The 19156-nt window shown below is 42.6% G+C and overlaps 1 protein-coding gene across 1 annotated transcript in view; it reads right to left on the bottom strand.

Annotated features, from left to right (window-relative positions):
• LOC126272919 (WAS/WASL-interacting protein family member 3-like) overlaps window positions 1-19156 on the bottom strand; it is a 300448-nt gene that overhangs the window by 123797 nt on the left and 157495 nt on the right. Inside the window, exon 2 of the mRNA XM_049976208.1 lies at window positions 16847-16952. Within this exon, the coding sequence (XP_049832165.1) occupies window positions 16847-16924 (78 nt within the window). The 5' untranslated portion in view covers window positions 16925-16952. The remainder of the gene's footprint in view (window positions 1-16846; window positions 16953-19156) is intronic.

Below are 19156 nucleotides of genomic sequence, written 5' to 3'. Positions count from 1 at the left end.
TTTTTCATTAGATAGCATGCTTTGATCACTCAGGATCGTCTTCAGATCTAAGTAGTTTCGTCAGCAACTAGTCTTATTTGCTCGGAACCACATATCAGACTATTTAGATCTGAAGATGATCCTGAGTGATCGAAACATGTAATCACTGAAAAGTGTGCAACTCAGATTGAGCAGAAAATGAGAATTACCTTAAAAGTTAACATTTACTGGAACGGGAACTTGAAAGCGGGTATTATTCTGGTTGAAAAAATAATCCCATAAAATATGTGACCACGGTCAACAGCATTATCTTGAAAATGCTTTTTTACGATGCAAATTAGGTTGAGTAGATAATAAACCAATGAATAACCTGACAAAAATATTGTGAATGAGTGAACTAAGCTATGTGGAATTCGTTTGTGTGTTTTTTTTCTGTACGTCGTTGATAAGATTTCTGTCCTTTCCATACTTTCGTTCATTTACTGTGTTTAATATTGCAGCAAAACAACTATTATGAGTAATAAGGGTATTGCGCTTCACCATCAGGCACATTATCAGATGAGATGCCAGTTACACAGGATTTATCTCTGTCAACACTTATAATCTTCCGATCGTCAAAGCTGATGTAAACCAGTTTCAGGCAAAAAATCTTTAAAAAATAAAATGTATTATTGCAAAGTGTTTGGTAAAAACGTAGCACCTTTATTCGATTTTTTACGTTGTTAGTCGTGTTTAGACACAAAATTTTACATTGAAATATTGCAGTTCGAATGTGCATGATACATCTGGTTTTATCAGTACATCTGCTTCCATTATTCTTTTTCTTACAACCAATGAATATTTCCTCATCACGAAAATTGATAGGGCTTCAAATATGATGTTGCAGCTGAGGAGTTTTTAGATGGGAACAGGGCGGACAAGATCCAGTGGCAAAAGGGTGTAAACCTGGAGTAGATATTCGGTTAAAATCATGCAGCAACAACTGAAAATAGATTTTCATTCCAAATTGCATGACACAACGAATAAATAACAGATGGACATGATGTGCAGGCAGTGTTTTATTACCAAAAACCATAACCTAGACACAATATAAAAGAGAAATGAGAGCTCCAAATAGATCCTCCCTGATAATTAATACTACTGTTAAAACGATTCAGCTACTTTCATGTCAGTAAGAGAAGTAAAGCAGTCATCAACTCGAAACTTGACTTCCACAGTACTTTGCTAAGAGTCCAGGTAATTTAGTACGTACCCTCACCTTCCTCCGAATTGACAACCTCCCCTCCCCCCCCCCCCCTCCTCCCCAATCCAGTCTGTTAGGGAGCGAGGTTCAGTTTAATTTTGACTCTGACCCACAATATAAATGTATTATGATTAGTGAAACTCACGCTAAATGTCAGAAAGAGGCAAGTACCAAGCGTGGATCTAAGTTGTAAGTTAAGTCAGATTCTTTCCTGCTAACTCACAGAAAAGATATCTCCATATTAATTTTAAATTAGGACCAAAGCTACACAGACACAAAAATAATTCATAATCTGTACCGTAGTTGTTAATGTGGCAGAGAATCTAAACGATCTAATCAGGCCTAGCAAAGCGTGTCTCGCGAACCATTCCCCTCCAGCGAGTGCTTCCCCTCCCAACTCGACTTGTGGGGTGGCGTCACAGCCACTAGAGGGCTATGCCGGACGACTCTCATTCGTCGTGGATCGTAAGCACTATTATATCAACTTTCTAATCGCAAACACTAAAAGACATACACTACAAAACATTGATCTTTATTTAGTTATTGCCTAAAACTCTTGTACTTACAGTGATGAGATATTTAAGTATTTAGGTTAGATTTGTTTTGGTCTTGACAAGTTCTGCAATTCGATTTCAATCTGCATTGTAGAGAAACGTAGTTAATGATAGAATGACTCATTCGGTATGCCATTACAGTGACTACTTTCAATGTACTTTATCGAAGAAAATGTACTTTTATAGATGTATGTTGACCCGAAACAAGATTTTATTTTAAGAGTGAAGTTTTGGTACCAATCTTGACGCATAATTAAAAAATCACGGCGTCTATTTCTGTTCTAGATATCGTGAATGTATCTTTTGTAACCTGCAAACTTCTGTTTGAAGAAGACTAACTTTTTATTCTATTACGACGTGAAACAATAGCCGGCTCTATAACATGAAACTCATATAAGACTTCGCCGACAATGGAAGCAAATCTTCAAAATTCTATTTTCGTGAATTCTTGTTTCAGTTCACAGCAGCAAGGGAAATAATACAAATTTCTCTTGTTTATTGTTATTTAAACAACGTAAGTTTACACCGGTATCCATTAATATCCGTGAACATTTCACAAATACGCTCCTGGAAATTGAAATAAGAACACCGTGAATTAATTGTCCCAGGAAGGGGAAACTTTATTGACACATTCCTGGGGTCAGATACATCACATGATCACACTGACAGAACCACAGGCACATAGACACAGGCAACAGAGCATGCACAATGTCGGCACTAGTACAGCGTATATGCACCTTTCGCAGCAATAGAGGCTGCTATTCTCCCATGGAGACGATCGTAGAGTTGCTGGATGTAGTCCTGTGGAAGGCTTGCCATGCCGTTTCCACCTGGCGCCTCAGTTGGACCAGCGTTCGTGCTGGACGTGCAGACCGCGTGAGACGACGCTTCATCCAGTCCCAAACATGCTCAATGGGGGACAGATCCGGAGATCTTGCTGGCCACGGTAGTTGACTTACACCTTCTAGAGCACGTTGGGTGGCACGGGATACATGCGGACGTGCATTGTTCTGTTGGAACAGCAAGTTCCCTTGCCGGTCTAGGAATGGTAGAACGATGGGTTCGATGACGGTTTGGATGTACCGTGCATTATTCAGTGTCCCCTCGACGATCACCAGAGGTGTACGGCCAGTGTAGGAGATCGCTCCCCTCCCCACACCATGATGCCGGGTGTTGGCCCTGTGTGCCTCGGTCGTATGCAGTCCTGATTGTGGCGCTCACCTGCACGGCGCCAAACACGCATACGACCATCATTGGCACCAAGGCAGAAGCGACTCTCATCGCTGAAGACGACACGTCTCCATTCGTCCCTCCATTCACGCCTGTCGCGACACCACTGGAGGCGGGCTGCACGATGTTGGGGCGTGAGCGGAAGACGGCCTAACGGTGTGCGGGACCGTAGCCCAGCTTCATGGAGACGGTTCCGAATGGTCTTCGCCGATACCCCAGGAGCAACAGTGTCCCTAATTTGCTGGGAAGTGGCGGTTCGGTCCCCTACGGCACTGCGTAGGATCCTACGGTCTTGGCGTGCATCCGTGCGTCGCTGCGGTCCGGTCCCAGGTCGACGGGCACGTGCACCTTGCGCCGACCACTGGCGACAACATCGATGTACTGTGGAGACCTCACGCCCCACGTGTTGAGCAATTCGGCGGTACGTCCACCCGGCCTCACGCATGCCCACTATACGCCCTCGCTCAAAGTCCGTCAACTGCACATACGGTTCACGTCCACGCTGTCGCGGCATGCTACAAGTGTTAAAGACTGCGATGGAGCTTCCGTATGCCACGGCAAACTGGCTGACACTGACGGCGGCGGTACACAAATGCTGCGCAGCTAGCGCCATTCGACGGCCAACACCGCGGTTCCTGGTGTGTCCGCTGTGCCGTGCGTGTGATCATTGCTTGTACAGCCCTCTCACAGTGTCCGGAGCAAGTATGGTGGGTCTGACACACCGGTGTCAATGTGTTCTTTTTTCCATTTCCAGGAGTGTAGTATGTTCCTTTCCGTGCAAACGTAAATTCAAAATAAGTAAATGATTTTTAAAATATGTTAGAAATCCTGATTCTGATAAAAAAGTGAATCGTCCATCTCATCTTCAAATTCTGTGACACACGATTTCACTTCTTCACTGTCTGACTTTTTCCACGTGATGTTTTCTGATGAATAATGCGATGAAAAATTAAACTATCCTGTTTTTCGTAACTGAGCAACGAAATCGTTTTCACCACAGATCACAGCTTGTACACCATCGGTAAAACCTGGAGAGCAATTTTTAAACCCACCAGTTTTGCATTAAAATATCCAAAGGAAATAAAGGAAATAATTCCTCATGGTCAGAAACTTCGTCCTTTCTTACACGAAAAAAATAGGTAGTTGACTAACATGTCTACGATCAGTATTCTCGTTCACACACAAAAAATAGTACCGAAAGTTTGCAAAGAAATTGTTGTTTGTTTTTTATGTACCTTAACATGAATTCACAGTTTTACGTTCGTCGCCATCACAGAAACGAAATCCTTTTGCTATTACTATTGCAGAATATTTTACGACTCTGAGCCTTAGCTAATTTGAAGCTTAGGACGTACGATGCAGTAAAACTCTTTTGTTTAAGATTCGATGGTTCACCCAACTCTTGAACATCTTTTTCTTTCAATTGTCTACAAAAGGTCGTCGTTTACCATGAAACGCCTGTGTACTGCGACATGGAGCGAAGAGAAATGTCAAGCAGGATTATTACCTTTGTTTTGGCTTAAGCATTTTTGACATATTAAGCACTGAGGCTTTTCATAGGAATTGTGTACAAAAGCGTATTCGATCTCCCACTCCTCGGGGAAACGTGCCTTTCAGTATTCTTTCTTTTCGACATCCTTAAGAACTATAATAGCAAAATAGCCACATAAATAACCAAAATCGAAACTAGAATGAGAGCCACAGTAATAAACACAACGCAATTTTTAACGCTGGCGCCGTATTAAGGAGAGCAAATCTAAATAAACTCCTAGAGCAAGCGGACTAACGAAACAGCGAAGTCGGACAAACATTGCCCCATTCACTGCTGATAAACAGAAAAGAAAGGAACACTCTATCTGTGATATGTTTACGGATATTAATGGATTCCAATGTAAACTTACGAGGGTTGCGGCTACGCCGTGACGAAACGGACCGAGTGGAGTTGCAGGGCCAAGTGCACGCTGGAGGAGAATATCTTGCCAGTCCTGATCTACAGAATAACTACTGAGAAAGCGACGCCTCAGAGCAATCGGCACACAATAATCACGGGCGAAGACATTTATTTTCTACAGTTATCACACACTCTCCATTGTTGCATAGCCGCAAAGCAACAGAAAATAATTGACTATTTATACGACTGAAAAAAGTATGTAATTTCATTTGAGTTGTCTCCCTGATGCATACGTGAGTAGTGATATGATATTGAAAGCGTTCATGTTTACCTTGCGGTAGCGCCTTTTTGTCTTGAAAAAATGTTATTAAAAAAATTGGTATTGAAGGAACACAGTAGTAGCCAATCCGCTAAACGTAAAGAAGATTTATTAAGATTCTAAGGAGAAAAATCGATTTTGTAAACTGTTTTCGTGTAAGACAAGTTTGTTTCGTAGCGAGGAAATGTAAATGTCACGTAGTATATGACACTGTGGACTGGGATAGCACACGGGGTGAGTTCAGCCGCCTGTCGCAAAGGGTAATCTTCCTTCGCGTTCATTGACCCACTTCCTTGAGAATTTGTGAGAGTTGTGTTTATGAGTATTTGTTGGGTAAAGGTATCTGTAATAGAGGCGTGTAATGCTTGTGTTGCGTCGTAATGGGGAAAGAAGGGAGGGAGTGAAATGCGGTGTGGGCACATAACCTACTCCACTCGAATAGTACAACTAGGGCCGCCGAGCTAAACGTCCCCATCGGACACGCATATCAACATCAACAGTGTTGCATGCTCTCACTACATGAGATACTGCGGAGAGGTTTGGGTTTGAGTCAAGGACATCTGATACAAAAACTGGTGATCAGGAACTTTACGCAACCTCCTCTCCACCTCTTGCCCGTCAAACAGTGGCAGTGAAAATTTCATACTCCATTAGGATTTCAACCGGTTTACTTCCTATTCGAGCACTACCCTAGCGCGCAGCTATAGACGTTCAAGTTACCAATATGACGTCGTTTTTAACATGGTAAATGTGAACATGAAGGTAAAGTGAATCACGATTTATGGTGATGTTGAATACAAGTACAGCTACTAATTATTAAGATTTTAGTAATTGATATATATATATTCTTCCTCTTTTACTCCGATTTGTTGAAAAATATATCATTTCCATTATTTTTGTGTTATGACTTAAGTGAGTTAGCTTCTTTTCATTTTGCTCCTAGACAATTCAGGTATGTGAAGTCTATGGTAGGTGCGCACAGCAGCGATAACGTACTGTGTACAATATGTCAATATGTATAGCATGGCTAGTACGTTACGTTATTTGGCGTTGAGGAGGAGCAAGTTTCGAGACTTCGTTTGGCCATCTCGTCTTAGATTTTCTGTGAGCTGTTTAACTACTTCATTCGGCTACCAGAATACGAGTCTCTTGAACGCATCCGCAACCGTAAAGCATTACTGCCTTATAAGATATGAAGAAATCAACATTTGATGAGACCACAAATCTTAACTGAAATGTATGTTACCCATAATGGGTGCAGGTAAACTCCGTGACTATTCCTTTATGGGATAGAGTAGTAACCACTAGCAGTGACAACAGAAAGTGATGACCGGTTTCGGGTTATGCCCATCAGAAGATGAAATAAATTACTCTCTAGAGATTTGGCGAGACGGTTTGAAATATCTAATCCTTATTGAAATATCTTTCTTATGTCTCCCTGACTCATGTTGTTATTAAGTGTTTCTCTATAAAGTATTATTCATATGGAGTGAGTGTTCTAATTCTGAGTTTGAGAGCTTATGTGTCTATTCTGTTTGCAATGGGCGTTAGTTTATTCTTCCTTAATCCAACTATGTGTTTCCTAAAAACATAAATTTACGTAACTCTTTTTCTTTATATCTGGGGTGAATTGCAGTACAGATCCTGCTTTGGTTTTGGATAAGTTGAAGCTGCAGTGAGTGTTCTAATTCTGAATTTGAGAGTTCGTTTGTCTACTCTGTTTGCTATGGGCGTCAGTTTATTCTTACTTAATCCAACTATGCGTGTCCTTAAAACATAGAATTACATAACACTTTTTCTTAATTTTTGTATTTGGGGTGAAATGAAGAACACACCTTGATTTGGTTTTGGAGAAGTTCAAGAAGCAAAGCGCTTTCTTTTATATTTGTATGAATTTCGCTAAATCGACGAACTCTTCCACATTTTGGTGAAAAACAGCCTTAAGAATTCTAGAACACTCATTACTGTAGTTTAAATTAACGAAAGACTCGAGTTTGCTTTAATGAAGCGACAGGAGCGAGAGGCGTCCAGGAGGGACACGTTTCGCAACTTCTGTCAGGTATTGATCAAAGACTCATTCGGACACCAGCAGTTTCATGTGTCACAGGCCATTCCGCAGCTTCGGTTTTCATTCTGGACTTGCAGGCCAAAGGTCACAATTTTTTTTTTTTTTTTTTTTTTGGAGCCATTTCTCTTCTGACTGGTTTGATGCGGCCTCTTCATCTCAGATTAGCACTGGCAAACTACGTCCTCAATTATTTGCTCGATGTATTCCAATCTCTGCTTTCCTCTACAGCTTTCGCCCTATGCAGCTCCCTCTAGTACCATGGACGTCATTTGCTGATGTTTTAACAGATGTCCTATCATCCTGTCACTTCTCCTTGTCAGTGTTTTCATCATATTCCTTTCATCTCTGATTCTGCGCAGAACCTCCTCATTCCTTACCTTATCAGGGTACCTACTTTTCAACATTGATCTGTAGCACTAAATCCCAAATGCTTCAAATCTCTTCTGTTCCGGTTTTTCCACACTCCATATTTCACAATACAATACTGTTCTCCAAAAAATATTCTCAGAAATTTCTTCATTAAATTAAGGTCTATGTTTGATACTAGAAGAGTTCTCTTGGCCAGGAACGCCCTATTTCCCGGTGCTAGTGTGCTTTTGATATCCTCCTTGCTCCATCCATCATTGGTTATTTTGCTGCGGAGGCAGTAGAATTCGTTAACTTCATCTACTTCGTGACTATCAATCCGGATGTTAAGTTTCTCGCTGTTCTCAGTCCTGCTACTTCTCATTACTTTCAGCTTTCTTCGATTTACTCTCAATCCATATTCTGTACTCATGAGACTGTACATTCCATTCAGCAGATCATGTGATTCTTATTCACTTTCACTCAGGACAGTAAGTCATCAGCGAACCGTATCACTGATATCTTTTCACCTTCAATTTTAATGCCCACTCATGAACCTTTCTCTTATTTCCATCATAGTTTCCTCGATGTACAGATTGAACAGTAGGGACGAATGACTATATTTCTGTCTTACACCCTTTTTCATCCTGGCACTTCGTTCTTGGCCGTACACTCTTATTGTTCCCTCCACAAGATCAGAATTGCATCTCTGGTGCCTTTACCTTCTCTATAGCGAAACTGATCGTCATCTAGCACATCCTCAATTTTCTTTTTTCATTTTCCGTACATTATTCTTGTCAGCAACTTGGATGCATGAGCTGTTAAGGTGATTGGGCGATAATCCTCACATTTGTCAGTTCTTTCAGTCTTCGTAATTGTTTGGATGATATTTTTCCAAAAGTCAGATGTAATGTCGCCAGACTCATTCATTCTACATATCAATATGGTCGATTTTTGAATCCACTTCCCCAGTGATTTTAGAAATTCTGATGGAGTGTTATCTATCCCTTCTGTCTTATTTGATCTTATGTCCTCCAAATGTCTCTTAAATTTTGATACTGGATCTCCTATCTCTTCTACACCCTGTTTCTTCTTCTATCACTTTAGACAAATCTTCCATCTACAGAGGCCTTCTTCAATATACTCTTTCCGCCTATCCGCTCTGTCTTCTGCATTTAACAAAAGGGTTCAAATGGCTCTGATCACTATTGGACTTAACATCTATGGTCATCAGTCTCCTAGAACTTAGAACCACTAAAACCTAACTAACCTAAGGACATCACACAACACCCAGCTATCACGAGGCAGAGAAAATCCCTGAGCCCGGCGGAAATCGAACTCGGGAACCCAGGCGGGGGAAGCGAGAACGCTACCGCACGACCACGAGATGCGGGCTGCATATAACAGTGGAATTCCCGTTGCACTCTTAATGTTACCACGCCTGCTTTTAATTTCACCGAAGGTTGCTTTGACTTTCCCATATGCTGAGTCAGTCCTTCCGACAATCATTTCTTCACAATTTTCCTGCAGCCATTTCGTCTTAGCGTCCCTGCATTTCCTATTTATTTCATTTCTCAGCGACTTGTATTACTGTATTTCTGAATTTTCCTGAACATTTACGTACTTTCTTCTTTCCTCAATCAACTGAGGTACTACTTCTGTTACCCATGGTTTCCTCGGAATTACCTTCTTTGTACTAATGTTTTTCTATCCAACTTCTGTGACTGCTCTTTTTAGAGATGTCCATTCCTCTTCAACTGTACAGCCTACTGAGCTATTTCTTATTGCTGTATCTATAGCCTTACATAACTTCAAGCGTATTTCGTCAGTTCTTAGTAATTCCTTATTCCCCTTTTTTGTATATTGATTCTTACTGACTAATTTCTTAAGTTTCAGCCTAGTCTTCAATACTACTACTTTATGATCTGAGTCTATATCTGCCTTAGAATCCAGTATCTGATTTGGGAATCTCTGTCTGACCATGATGTAATCTAAAATAAATCTTCTCGTATCACCCGGCCTTTTCCAAGTATAGCCCCTCCTCTTGTGATTCTTGAATAGAGTATTCGCTATTAGCCGAAATTTAGTACATAACTCCTTAAGCCTTTCTCCTCTCTCATTCCTTCTCACAAGACCATATTCTCCTGAAAGTTTTCTTCTTCTCCTTCCCCTACAATTGCATGCATTCCATACTCTTATTACTAGTAGATTTTCATTTCCCTTTACGCACTGTATTACCGTTTCAGTATCTTCAGGTACTTTATCTAATCGTTTTCAATTTGCGACGTCGGCATGTATACCTGAACTATAGTTGTCGGTGTTGGTTTGCGGTCGATTCTAATAAGAAAATGGAAATGAGTGTTTGGCGTTATTGGGCGGGAGGCCCCTTACGGGGCAGGTCCGGCCGCCTTGGTGCAGGTCTTAATACATTCTATGCCACATTGGGATACCTGCGCGTCGGATGGGGATGAAATGATGAGAAAAACCCTGTCACTGAACTGTTCACAGTAACACACTCTCTCTGCCCTACCTTCCTATTCATAACGAATCCTACTCGCGTTATACCATTTTCTGGCGCTGTTGATATTACTCTATACTCATCTGATCATAAGTATTTGTCTTCTATCCATTTCACTTCTCTGACCCCTACTATATCTAGATGAAGCCTTTGCACTTCCTTTTTCAGATTTTCTAGCTTCCCTACCATGTTCAAGCTTCTGAAATCCCCCGCCCCGCCGCCTAGAACGTTATCTCTTCGTCGATTCTTCAACCTTTTTCATATGGTATGGGTAGCGGAGGCTGTGTGGCGTGGACTGGGCGGTTTTTTAGGTTAGAAGGCCTCGGGAAAGTACGGGGTGGGCTGCAATCTCAAAGGGTGCATGGCAAATACAGGACGTGCTTGGATCAAGGAACAGTCGGAATTGTAGTTGTAAATTGTTGTAGTTGTGCTGGGAAAGTCCCTGATCTTCAAGCGCTAATAGAAAGCACAGAAGCTGAAATCGTTATAGTTACAGAATTCTGGCTAAAGCCTGAAATAAGTTCTGCAGAAATTTTTAAGAAGTCTCAGACGGTGTTCAGGAAAGATAGATTAGGCAGAATTGGTGGTGGAGTGTTTGTGTCTGTCAGTAGTGGTTTATCTTGTAGTGAAGTCGAAGTAGATACTCCGTGCGAATTGGTATGGGTGGAGGTTACACTTAACAGCCGAACTAAGTTAATAATTGGCTCCTTCTACCGACCCCCAGACTCCGATGATATAGTTGCTGAACAGTTCAGAGAGAATTTGAGTCTCGTAACAAATAAATACCGCACTCATTCGGTTATAGTTTGTGGGGACTTCAACCTTCCCTCGATATGTTGGCAAAAATACTTGTTGAAAACCGGTGGTAGGCAGAAAACATCTTCCGAGATTGTCCTAAATGCTTTCTCCGAAAATTATTTCGAACAGTTAGTCCACGAACCCACGCGAATTGTAAATGGTTGCGAAAACACTTAGCCACAAACAATTCAGAGCTGATAGAGAGCATCATGACTGATACAGGGATTAGTGATCACAAGGTTGTTGTAGCTAGGCTCAATACCGTTTCTTCCAAATCCACAAGAAACAAACGCAAAATAATTTTATTTAAAAAAGCGGAGAAAGTGTCACTAAAAGCCTTCCTAAGAGACAATCTCCATTCCTTCCGAACTGACTATGCAAATGTAGACGAGATGTGGCTCAAATTCAAAGATATAGTAGCAACAGCAATTGAGAGATTCATACCTCATAAATTGGTAAGAGATGGAACGGATCCCCCCGTGGTACACAAAACAGGTCCGAACGCTGTTGCAGAGGCAACGGAAAAAGCATGCGTAGTTCAGAAGAACGCGAAATCCCGAAGATTGGCAAAAATTTACAGACGCGCGAAATTTGACACGGACATCAATGCGAGATGCCTTTAATAGGTTCCACAACGAAACAATGTCTCGAAATTTGGTAGAAAATCCGAAGAAATTCTGGTCGTATGTAAAGTACACAAGCGGCAAGACGCAGTCAATACCTTCGCTGCGCAGTGCCGATGGTACTGTTACCGACGACTGTGCCGCTAAAGCGGAGTTATTGAACGCAGTTTTCCGAAATTCCTTCACCAGGGAAGACGAATGGAATATACCAGAATTTGAAACACGAACAGCTGCTAGCATGAGTTTCTTAGAAGTAGATACCTTAGGGGTTGCGAAGCAACTCAAATCGCTTGATACGGGCAAGTCTTCAGGTCTAGGTTGTATACCGATTAGGTTCCTTTCAAATTACGCTGATACAATAGCTCCCTACTTAGCAATCATATACAACCGCTAGCTCACCGATAGATCTGTACCTACAGATTGGAAAATTGCGCAGGTCGCACCAGTGTTTAAGAAAGGTAGTAGAAGTAATCCATCGAACTACAGAGCTATATCATTGACGTCGGTTTGCAGTAGGGTTTTGGAGCATATACTGTATTCAAACATTATGAATCACCTCGAAGGGAACGATTTATTGATACGTAATCAGCATGGTTCCTGAAAACATCTTTCTTGTGCAACGCAGCTAGCTCTTTATTCGCACGAAGTAATGGCCGCTATCGACAGGGGATCTCAAGTTGATTCCGTATTTCTAGATTTCCGGAAAGCTTTTGACACCGTTCCTCACAAGCGACTTCTAATCAAGCTGCGGACCTATGGGGTATCGTCTCAGTTGTGCGACTGGATTCCTGATTTCCTTTCAGGAAGGTCGCAGTTCTTAGTAATAGACGGCAAATCATGGAGTAAAACTGAAATGATATCAGGTGTTCCCCAGGGAAGCATACTGGGACCTCTGCTGTTCCTGATCTATATAAATGACCTCGGTGACAATCTGAGCAGTTCTCTTAGGTTGTTCGCAGATGATACTGTAATTTACCGTCTAGGAAGGTCACCCGAAGACCAGTATCAGTTGCAAAGCGATTTAGAAAAGATTGCTGTATGGTGTGGCAGGTGGCAGTTGACGCTAAATAACGAAAAATGTCAGGTGATCCACATAAGTTCCAAAAGAAATCCGTTGGAATTCGATTACTCGATAAATAGTACAATTCTCAAGGCTGTCAATTCAACTAAGTACCTGGGTGTTAAAATTACGAACAACTTCAGTTGGAAAGACCACATAGATATTATTGTGGGGAAGGCGAGCCAAAGGTTGCGGTTCATTGGCAGGACACTTAGAAGATGCAACAAGTCCACTAAAGTGGACTGACGAGGTTGGCGCAAAGTTTAAAGGTGGTCACCAAAACTCGCAACGTTCGGAGGCCAAAACCAGCAGTCCCTATACTTCCGTCACAGTATCGGAACTTGAGGGTGTTAGCGTAAGCGTGACGTTTAACAACGTCGGCACACAGCCCTCCGCCAACTTTGTATACACACTGTTATTCAGGATCAAATAACGAATTCCAAGAACATCTTGTGGCGGGAGACGCATTTCATCCCATATAAAACGTTCTACTTCATATGCCTTCGCTCGTTCGTGAACCAAAGGAAAAGCTAATTTCATTGTGGCTTTGCGGTAAGGAAACGCCATGATGATCGATTAAGTCGGACTCTGAGAAAGGTTGCTACGCGCAAGTAAACAAATGCGCGCTCGCTCGCAAGCAGCACAACAGGCGAGACGCAAACAAGGCGTGCGCCTCCCCACAGCCATAGGGCAACTGTCATGGGTGCGACCACAAACTGGTACTGGTATTAACATCTACGACCATTTGCGAACTGTGACGAATATGAACCAAGTGCATTCGATGAGGTCAGCGTACATTCATTTAAACGTAAAGCATTGTGAGATGAAAACGCCTATAAATCGTTACCTGCTTTATTAAGAAATATTCATACACAATGGATCACCTCCTTCAAATAAGATTGCAAAAGTAGCGATAAATCGCTACGTTTCGTGTCGAATGTAATTAAAGTTAGCAGGGATATACGAGACATGACGCGGCATGGATAAAACTTGAAAACAGTCCCTAGAAAGGAATTTATTTTCAATATTCGGGATGTAAGGAACATCAAACGGCTTAACACAAATAACGTCTACACAAAGTCTGTTTATCCAGTGCAGCACTATAGCACATTCAGTGATATTTTATTTCACATGTTAACGACTGACACGTACGGAGTCTTCTACAGCTGTGACCACAACGATTCAGTTTCCCTTAAGTTTCTTAGATTGCCACTAATTTATGGCAGCTGTCGTGGCTCGTGAAATTTTTCTCTGTACTTTCTTCCGGATTTCCTGAGACTACATACTGTTGCGCCATACGGTCACTACCAAATTGTAATTGAGAGAAACTAAAAAACATATTTAAAAAATTGAAGCAAATAAATTCTATGGACCACTCAAACCGGTTTGTCTACAAAGCCCAGTTTTATTTTAGCTACCCTATGTCAGTTGAAAGTTATTCAATTACAACTACAACTAAATTTATGTTATTTTATGCTGTTTTATTTAATTATATATTCGACATTCTGTTTTATTTCCACCTTATACATAAACAACAGTTGTTATCAACACTTTTATAAGTATATATGTACACGCACGAAAAAAATGAAATTTCGGTAGCACATTTGTCTAGGTAACATTGCAAGGTCGCAGATTAATGTGAGTGCGAGATAAGCCACTACAAATGTGAAATACCGGTACATTAATAACCGGTGTAACTGCCAGACTGTTGAACGGAATCATGCAAAAGTGATTGCATGCACCGCGTTGTACAGGTGCCAGATTTCTGTTTTTGGGATGGAGTTCCACGCCTTTTGCACTTCGTCGGTCAATACAGGGACGGTTAATGCTGTTTGTCGATGACATCGGAGTTATCTCCAATGATGTCCCATATGTGCTCGATTTCAGACAGATCAGATGATCGAGCAGGCCATGGCATTATGTCGACACTCTGTAGAGTATGTTGGTTTACAACAGTTGTATATGGACGAACGTTATCCTGGGGTGCTGTTAAAATGGCAGCAAAACAGGTTGACGAATAGGTTTGGTGTCAGTGCGCGAGGGCAATCACGCGAGTGATTGTGCTGTCACCAAAATCGCACAGCATAACACAAATCCAGGTGTAGGTCCAACATGTGTAGCACGCAGAGAGGTTGATTGTAGGACCTCAAATGGTTTCCCTCTCAGCAACACACAGTCACCACTGGCATCGAGGCAGACCCATCTTTCATCAGAAACACAACAGACCTCTGCCATGCCTTCCAATGAGCTCTCGCTTGACACCAATGAAGCCACAAATGGCAGTGGTTTGGGATGAGTGAAATGCCCCTACAAGGCATCTGATTCGGATCTGTCCTGAAAGTGATCGATTTGTAACAGTTCTTTGTGTCACTATGGTGCCTACTGCTGCTCACATTGCTGCTGCAGATGGAGTACGATGTGCCAGAGACATACGCCGACCACGATGGTCTTCCCTCCTGGCAGTGCCTCGTGGCCGTCCGCAGCCTAGTCTTACTGCGAGCGTACATTCTCGTGACCATCACTGCCAGCAGTCATGTTCAGTGGCTCCATTCCTTCCAAATCTTTCTGCAATGTCACGAAAGGAACATCCAGCTTCTCGCAGCTCTATTACAAGACCTGGTTCTAGCTCAGAGAGTTATTAATAATGGTGTCTTTCTTGCCTTAATGGCATTCTAACTAACGTCAGCTTACCACGCTCGGTGCGCAAGGTAACTAAAGCTTACGAGCGTTGCAGCTCGTATTTAAGACAACCTGATTTGCATGGTCATAGTGGAGCTACTAGCGCCGTTCTTGTACAACTGGAGCGGAAACTGACTATACATCATTTTTTCTACGCCGTGTTGGGTGTGATAAAATGCTGTGTTTGTGGTGATTCGATATTTTTGTCCACTACTTGAACATATTCGCTCGCATTACAGTGCGAATAAATGGTGCCAAAGTTATAATGTGGGAAGAATATAGTGGAATAGAGATACTGACCAATGTTTGTCACCAGAAAGTTAGAACGCTTCTCTAATCAAAACTAAGTTTTCGTTTTATAGCGTCATTCGTACTAATAGAGGAGTGAACGTTTTGATGTGTCTTCTCCTCTTTTTCACGAGTATATATAATAGCACTACCACATCATTTAAGGCTCCAATTTCTTTGTCCAGTAACATACTAAAACACACAGAGAATAGTTTACGTCTATTCATAAACAGACAGCCCAGACAACAGTCAAGACGCGATAAGGAGATGACGTTGCCATGAATGGAGAACGTTTGACCCAGGAAATATGAGCCAAGTCAAAGATGAGAAACACGGACCCAGGAAAAGGGACCAGCGTGAATCAGAGGTATGGTAGTAAGGTAACCAGACAAAACACTCATGACCTCCTTAACCGAGCAGCCCCGTCACTTTGGACCACTGTAGTGTATAGAAAAATCCGCCGGGTCGTGATTTTGCGCCTTTTTCGATACTTCAAGGTGTTGAAGCATTTGCCCTTTAGTGTATGGTAGTAAGGTAATCAGACAAAACACTCATGACCTCCTTAACAGAGCAGCCCCGTCGCTTTGGACCACTGTATTGTATATAGAAATCCCCCAGGTCGTGATTTTGCCCCTTTTTCGATAATGCAAGGTGTTGAAGCATTTGCCCTTTAGTGTATGGTGGTAAGGTAACCAAACAAACCACTCATGACCCCCTTAACAGAGCAGCCCCGTCACTTTGGACCACTGTAGTGATTTTGTCCCTTTTCGATAAATCAAGGGGTTGAGGCATTTACCCTTCAGTGTATGGAGGGCGTAGTTCAGGCTGAAGGTGGGTCTGTGATGTTTCAGGTTTGCTTTTCCTTTTATGACTAACGCCCACAGATTTAGTCTATTGTCACCTCCTCTCCGTTGACCCCGTGTTGCCCTTTTTTCTGCATATTCACGATGAGTATGCAGTGAAAACTCCCGTTTACCAAGATTATGGCACCTGTATTCGTAGGGCTGCGTGCATGCGTTCGTTCTTTGACTATGTCCGTTGGACACTCTTCCTCGCCAAGTTATGGTTATAAAGGTTAGAGGTGGTGTTCGACGATATTAGTATGCTGCTCATTGTGCTCATGAGAGAAGTAAATGATGAGAAAAAAGTGTAGTAGGACAAGGTTTTTTTTTTATTGCAGTGAAAACTGCTAACTCACAGAAGGATAGCTTAGACGTCTAACAGACGGCGCAGGCGGACGAGCGCACTTACCGAGCTGCGTCGCTTCTCCAGCGGCGGGAGCATGTGCGGCTTCTTGCTGGGCTGCTGCGGTGTGCCGTTGCGCAACATGCTGGCCTCGGCTCTGTGCGGCTGTGTCCTGCACACAAACGCAACACACCCTCAGCGCAGGCGCTCCAACAGGTCACAGCGAAGCAGCTGGGGCGGAGCCCACGAGAAATACCGGAACCGATACGAGCTTGTGATGTCACACTAGCAGCCTCGTTCACCATACTTGGCGAACCCTCGGTTCCGAAGATGTTTTGGTTTGTGGGGCATTCAACTGCGCGGTCATCAGCGAACGTACAAAGTCCCAACTTTTACACAGTCCAATTTTTACACAATCTAATAGAGCCACTGTTACGAATGATGACGATGATGATAATCATGAGGACAACACGAACGCCCAGTCCCCGCGCAGAGAAACTCTCCAACCCGGTCGAGAATCGAACCCGGGTCCCCGTAATCCAGAAGCAGCAACGCTAGCCACAAGACCACGAGCTGCGGACAGTTTCCGACGTAGTCCACATGAAATCAATAAGTCAGTGTAAAGGTACCCATCAAAGGTCTTGAGTTTGTATTGTGTATCGAGAGCTTGCATACATGTTAACGTGCAGTTAAAAATTATTAAATTCGTCTGAAGTAGTTACTCTCCCTCCGCCGGAGACGGCTGCTGGCACTCGTAAGACCTGCAGTGTTTGTGCTGTGACATACAGCGCCGCGGCCTGTCTTTCTCGTAGGCGCCGGCAGTTGTGGCCGAGAGGTTCTAGGCGCTTCAGTCCGGAACCGTGCGACTGCTACGGTCGCAGGTTCGAATCCTATCTCGGGCATGGATGTGTGTGATGTCCTTAGGTTAGTTAGGTTCAAATAGTTCTAAGATCTAGGGGACTGATGACCACAGCAGTTGACTCCCATAGTGCTCAGAGCCATTTGAACCATTTTTGAACTAGTGACGATGTTAAGTCCCATAGTCCTTGGAGCCATTTCAACCATTTTTTCTCGTAGACCTCGGAAACAGCCAGGCGTACGCGAACACCAACCTGAAATGGTTACAGAAACTTTCCTTCATGACCACGCAGTCTTTCGCGATGGATTTGTTGTATTAAATCCTCCTGCTTAGCTGGGTGGTAACCTTCTTGCGTTCGGTGCAAGCAGGTCCGGATTCGATTCCCAGTCTGGTTGGAGACTTTCTCCTCTCGAGGGCTGGGTGTTGTGCTGTCCTTATCATCTATTCATCCTCATCACCGACACGAAGTCGTCGAATGTGGCGTCGACTACAATAAGATTTACACTTAGCGGCCGAACTTCCCGGTATGGGACCTCCCGGCCAACAATGACATACTCTCATTTCATTTTCATTTTTGTTATACTAAGCGTTCTCTGTTCACTTTTCACTTTATTTCTCGATAAAATTACGAGATTTTAACCATATCCGCTATTGTCATCACCAGAAAAACAGCTAGCTGTCGAAGAAAAGGAAAAGGTGTTGCACGGTTATGACTGCATGGAGGTGTAATAATGGATGGTGCCGTCAGAGATTGACGCTGTATACTGCTTACAATTCGGCGCAGCCACGTTAGTAGCCCACAAACATTAGCAGACTACTGTTTACAATTTCTTCTTTCTCCTCAATTTCTGTCGTGTCCACGCGACAGCTGATTCACTAAAATTGCAGTGCTCTCGTGAATAACACAGTGTCAGGAAGGTATTTTCAGACGTTTCGTCTGGTCTTACATGCATATTTTATCCGTTAATACCAAGAATTTGGCCTCCTCAATGTAAGTTTTCTTTTATTAAACGTTTCGTATAACCAAGAAGCGGTGTGCCTAATGTGAAAAGGCTGATTTTGTAATCCAGCATTTTCCGTAATACTGAGTGACGAAACTCATGTTCCGTCTACATCCTTTTCCTGAAAACGCTGAGAACATCTGGTGCTGTGTTTGGTCGGTTTCCAGTCTTTTCTTCACACAACGTTCACAAGAGAGCTTTTAGATCTGGCCTCACTGTTACTCCAAAGCCTAATGACAGAAATAAAACTACTAGAATAAAAGTAATCAGCGCAGCCCAAATCTATATACAGGGTGGTCCATTGATCGTGATTGGATCAAATATCTCACGAAATAAGCGTCAAACAAAAAACTAAAAAGAACGAAACTTGTCTAGCTTGAAGGGGGAAGCCAGATGGCGCTATGGTTGACTCGCTAGATGGCGCTGCCATAGGCCGAACGGATATCATTTGCGTTTTTTAAAAATGGGAACCCCCTTTATTATTACATATTCGTGTAGTACATAAAGAAATATGAA

The sequence above is a fragment of the Schistocerca gregaria genome, chromosome 1 (assembly GCF_023897955.1).
Source record: "Schistocerca gregaria isolate iqSchGreg1 chromosome 1, iqSchGreg1.2, whole genome shotgun sequence".
NCBI lineage: Eukaryota > Metazoa > Arthropoda > Insecta > Orthoptera > Acrididae > Schistocerca > Schistocerca gregaria.
This window is presented reverse-complemented; position numbering and strand designations above follow the sequence as displayed.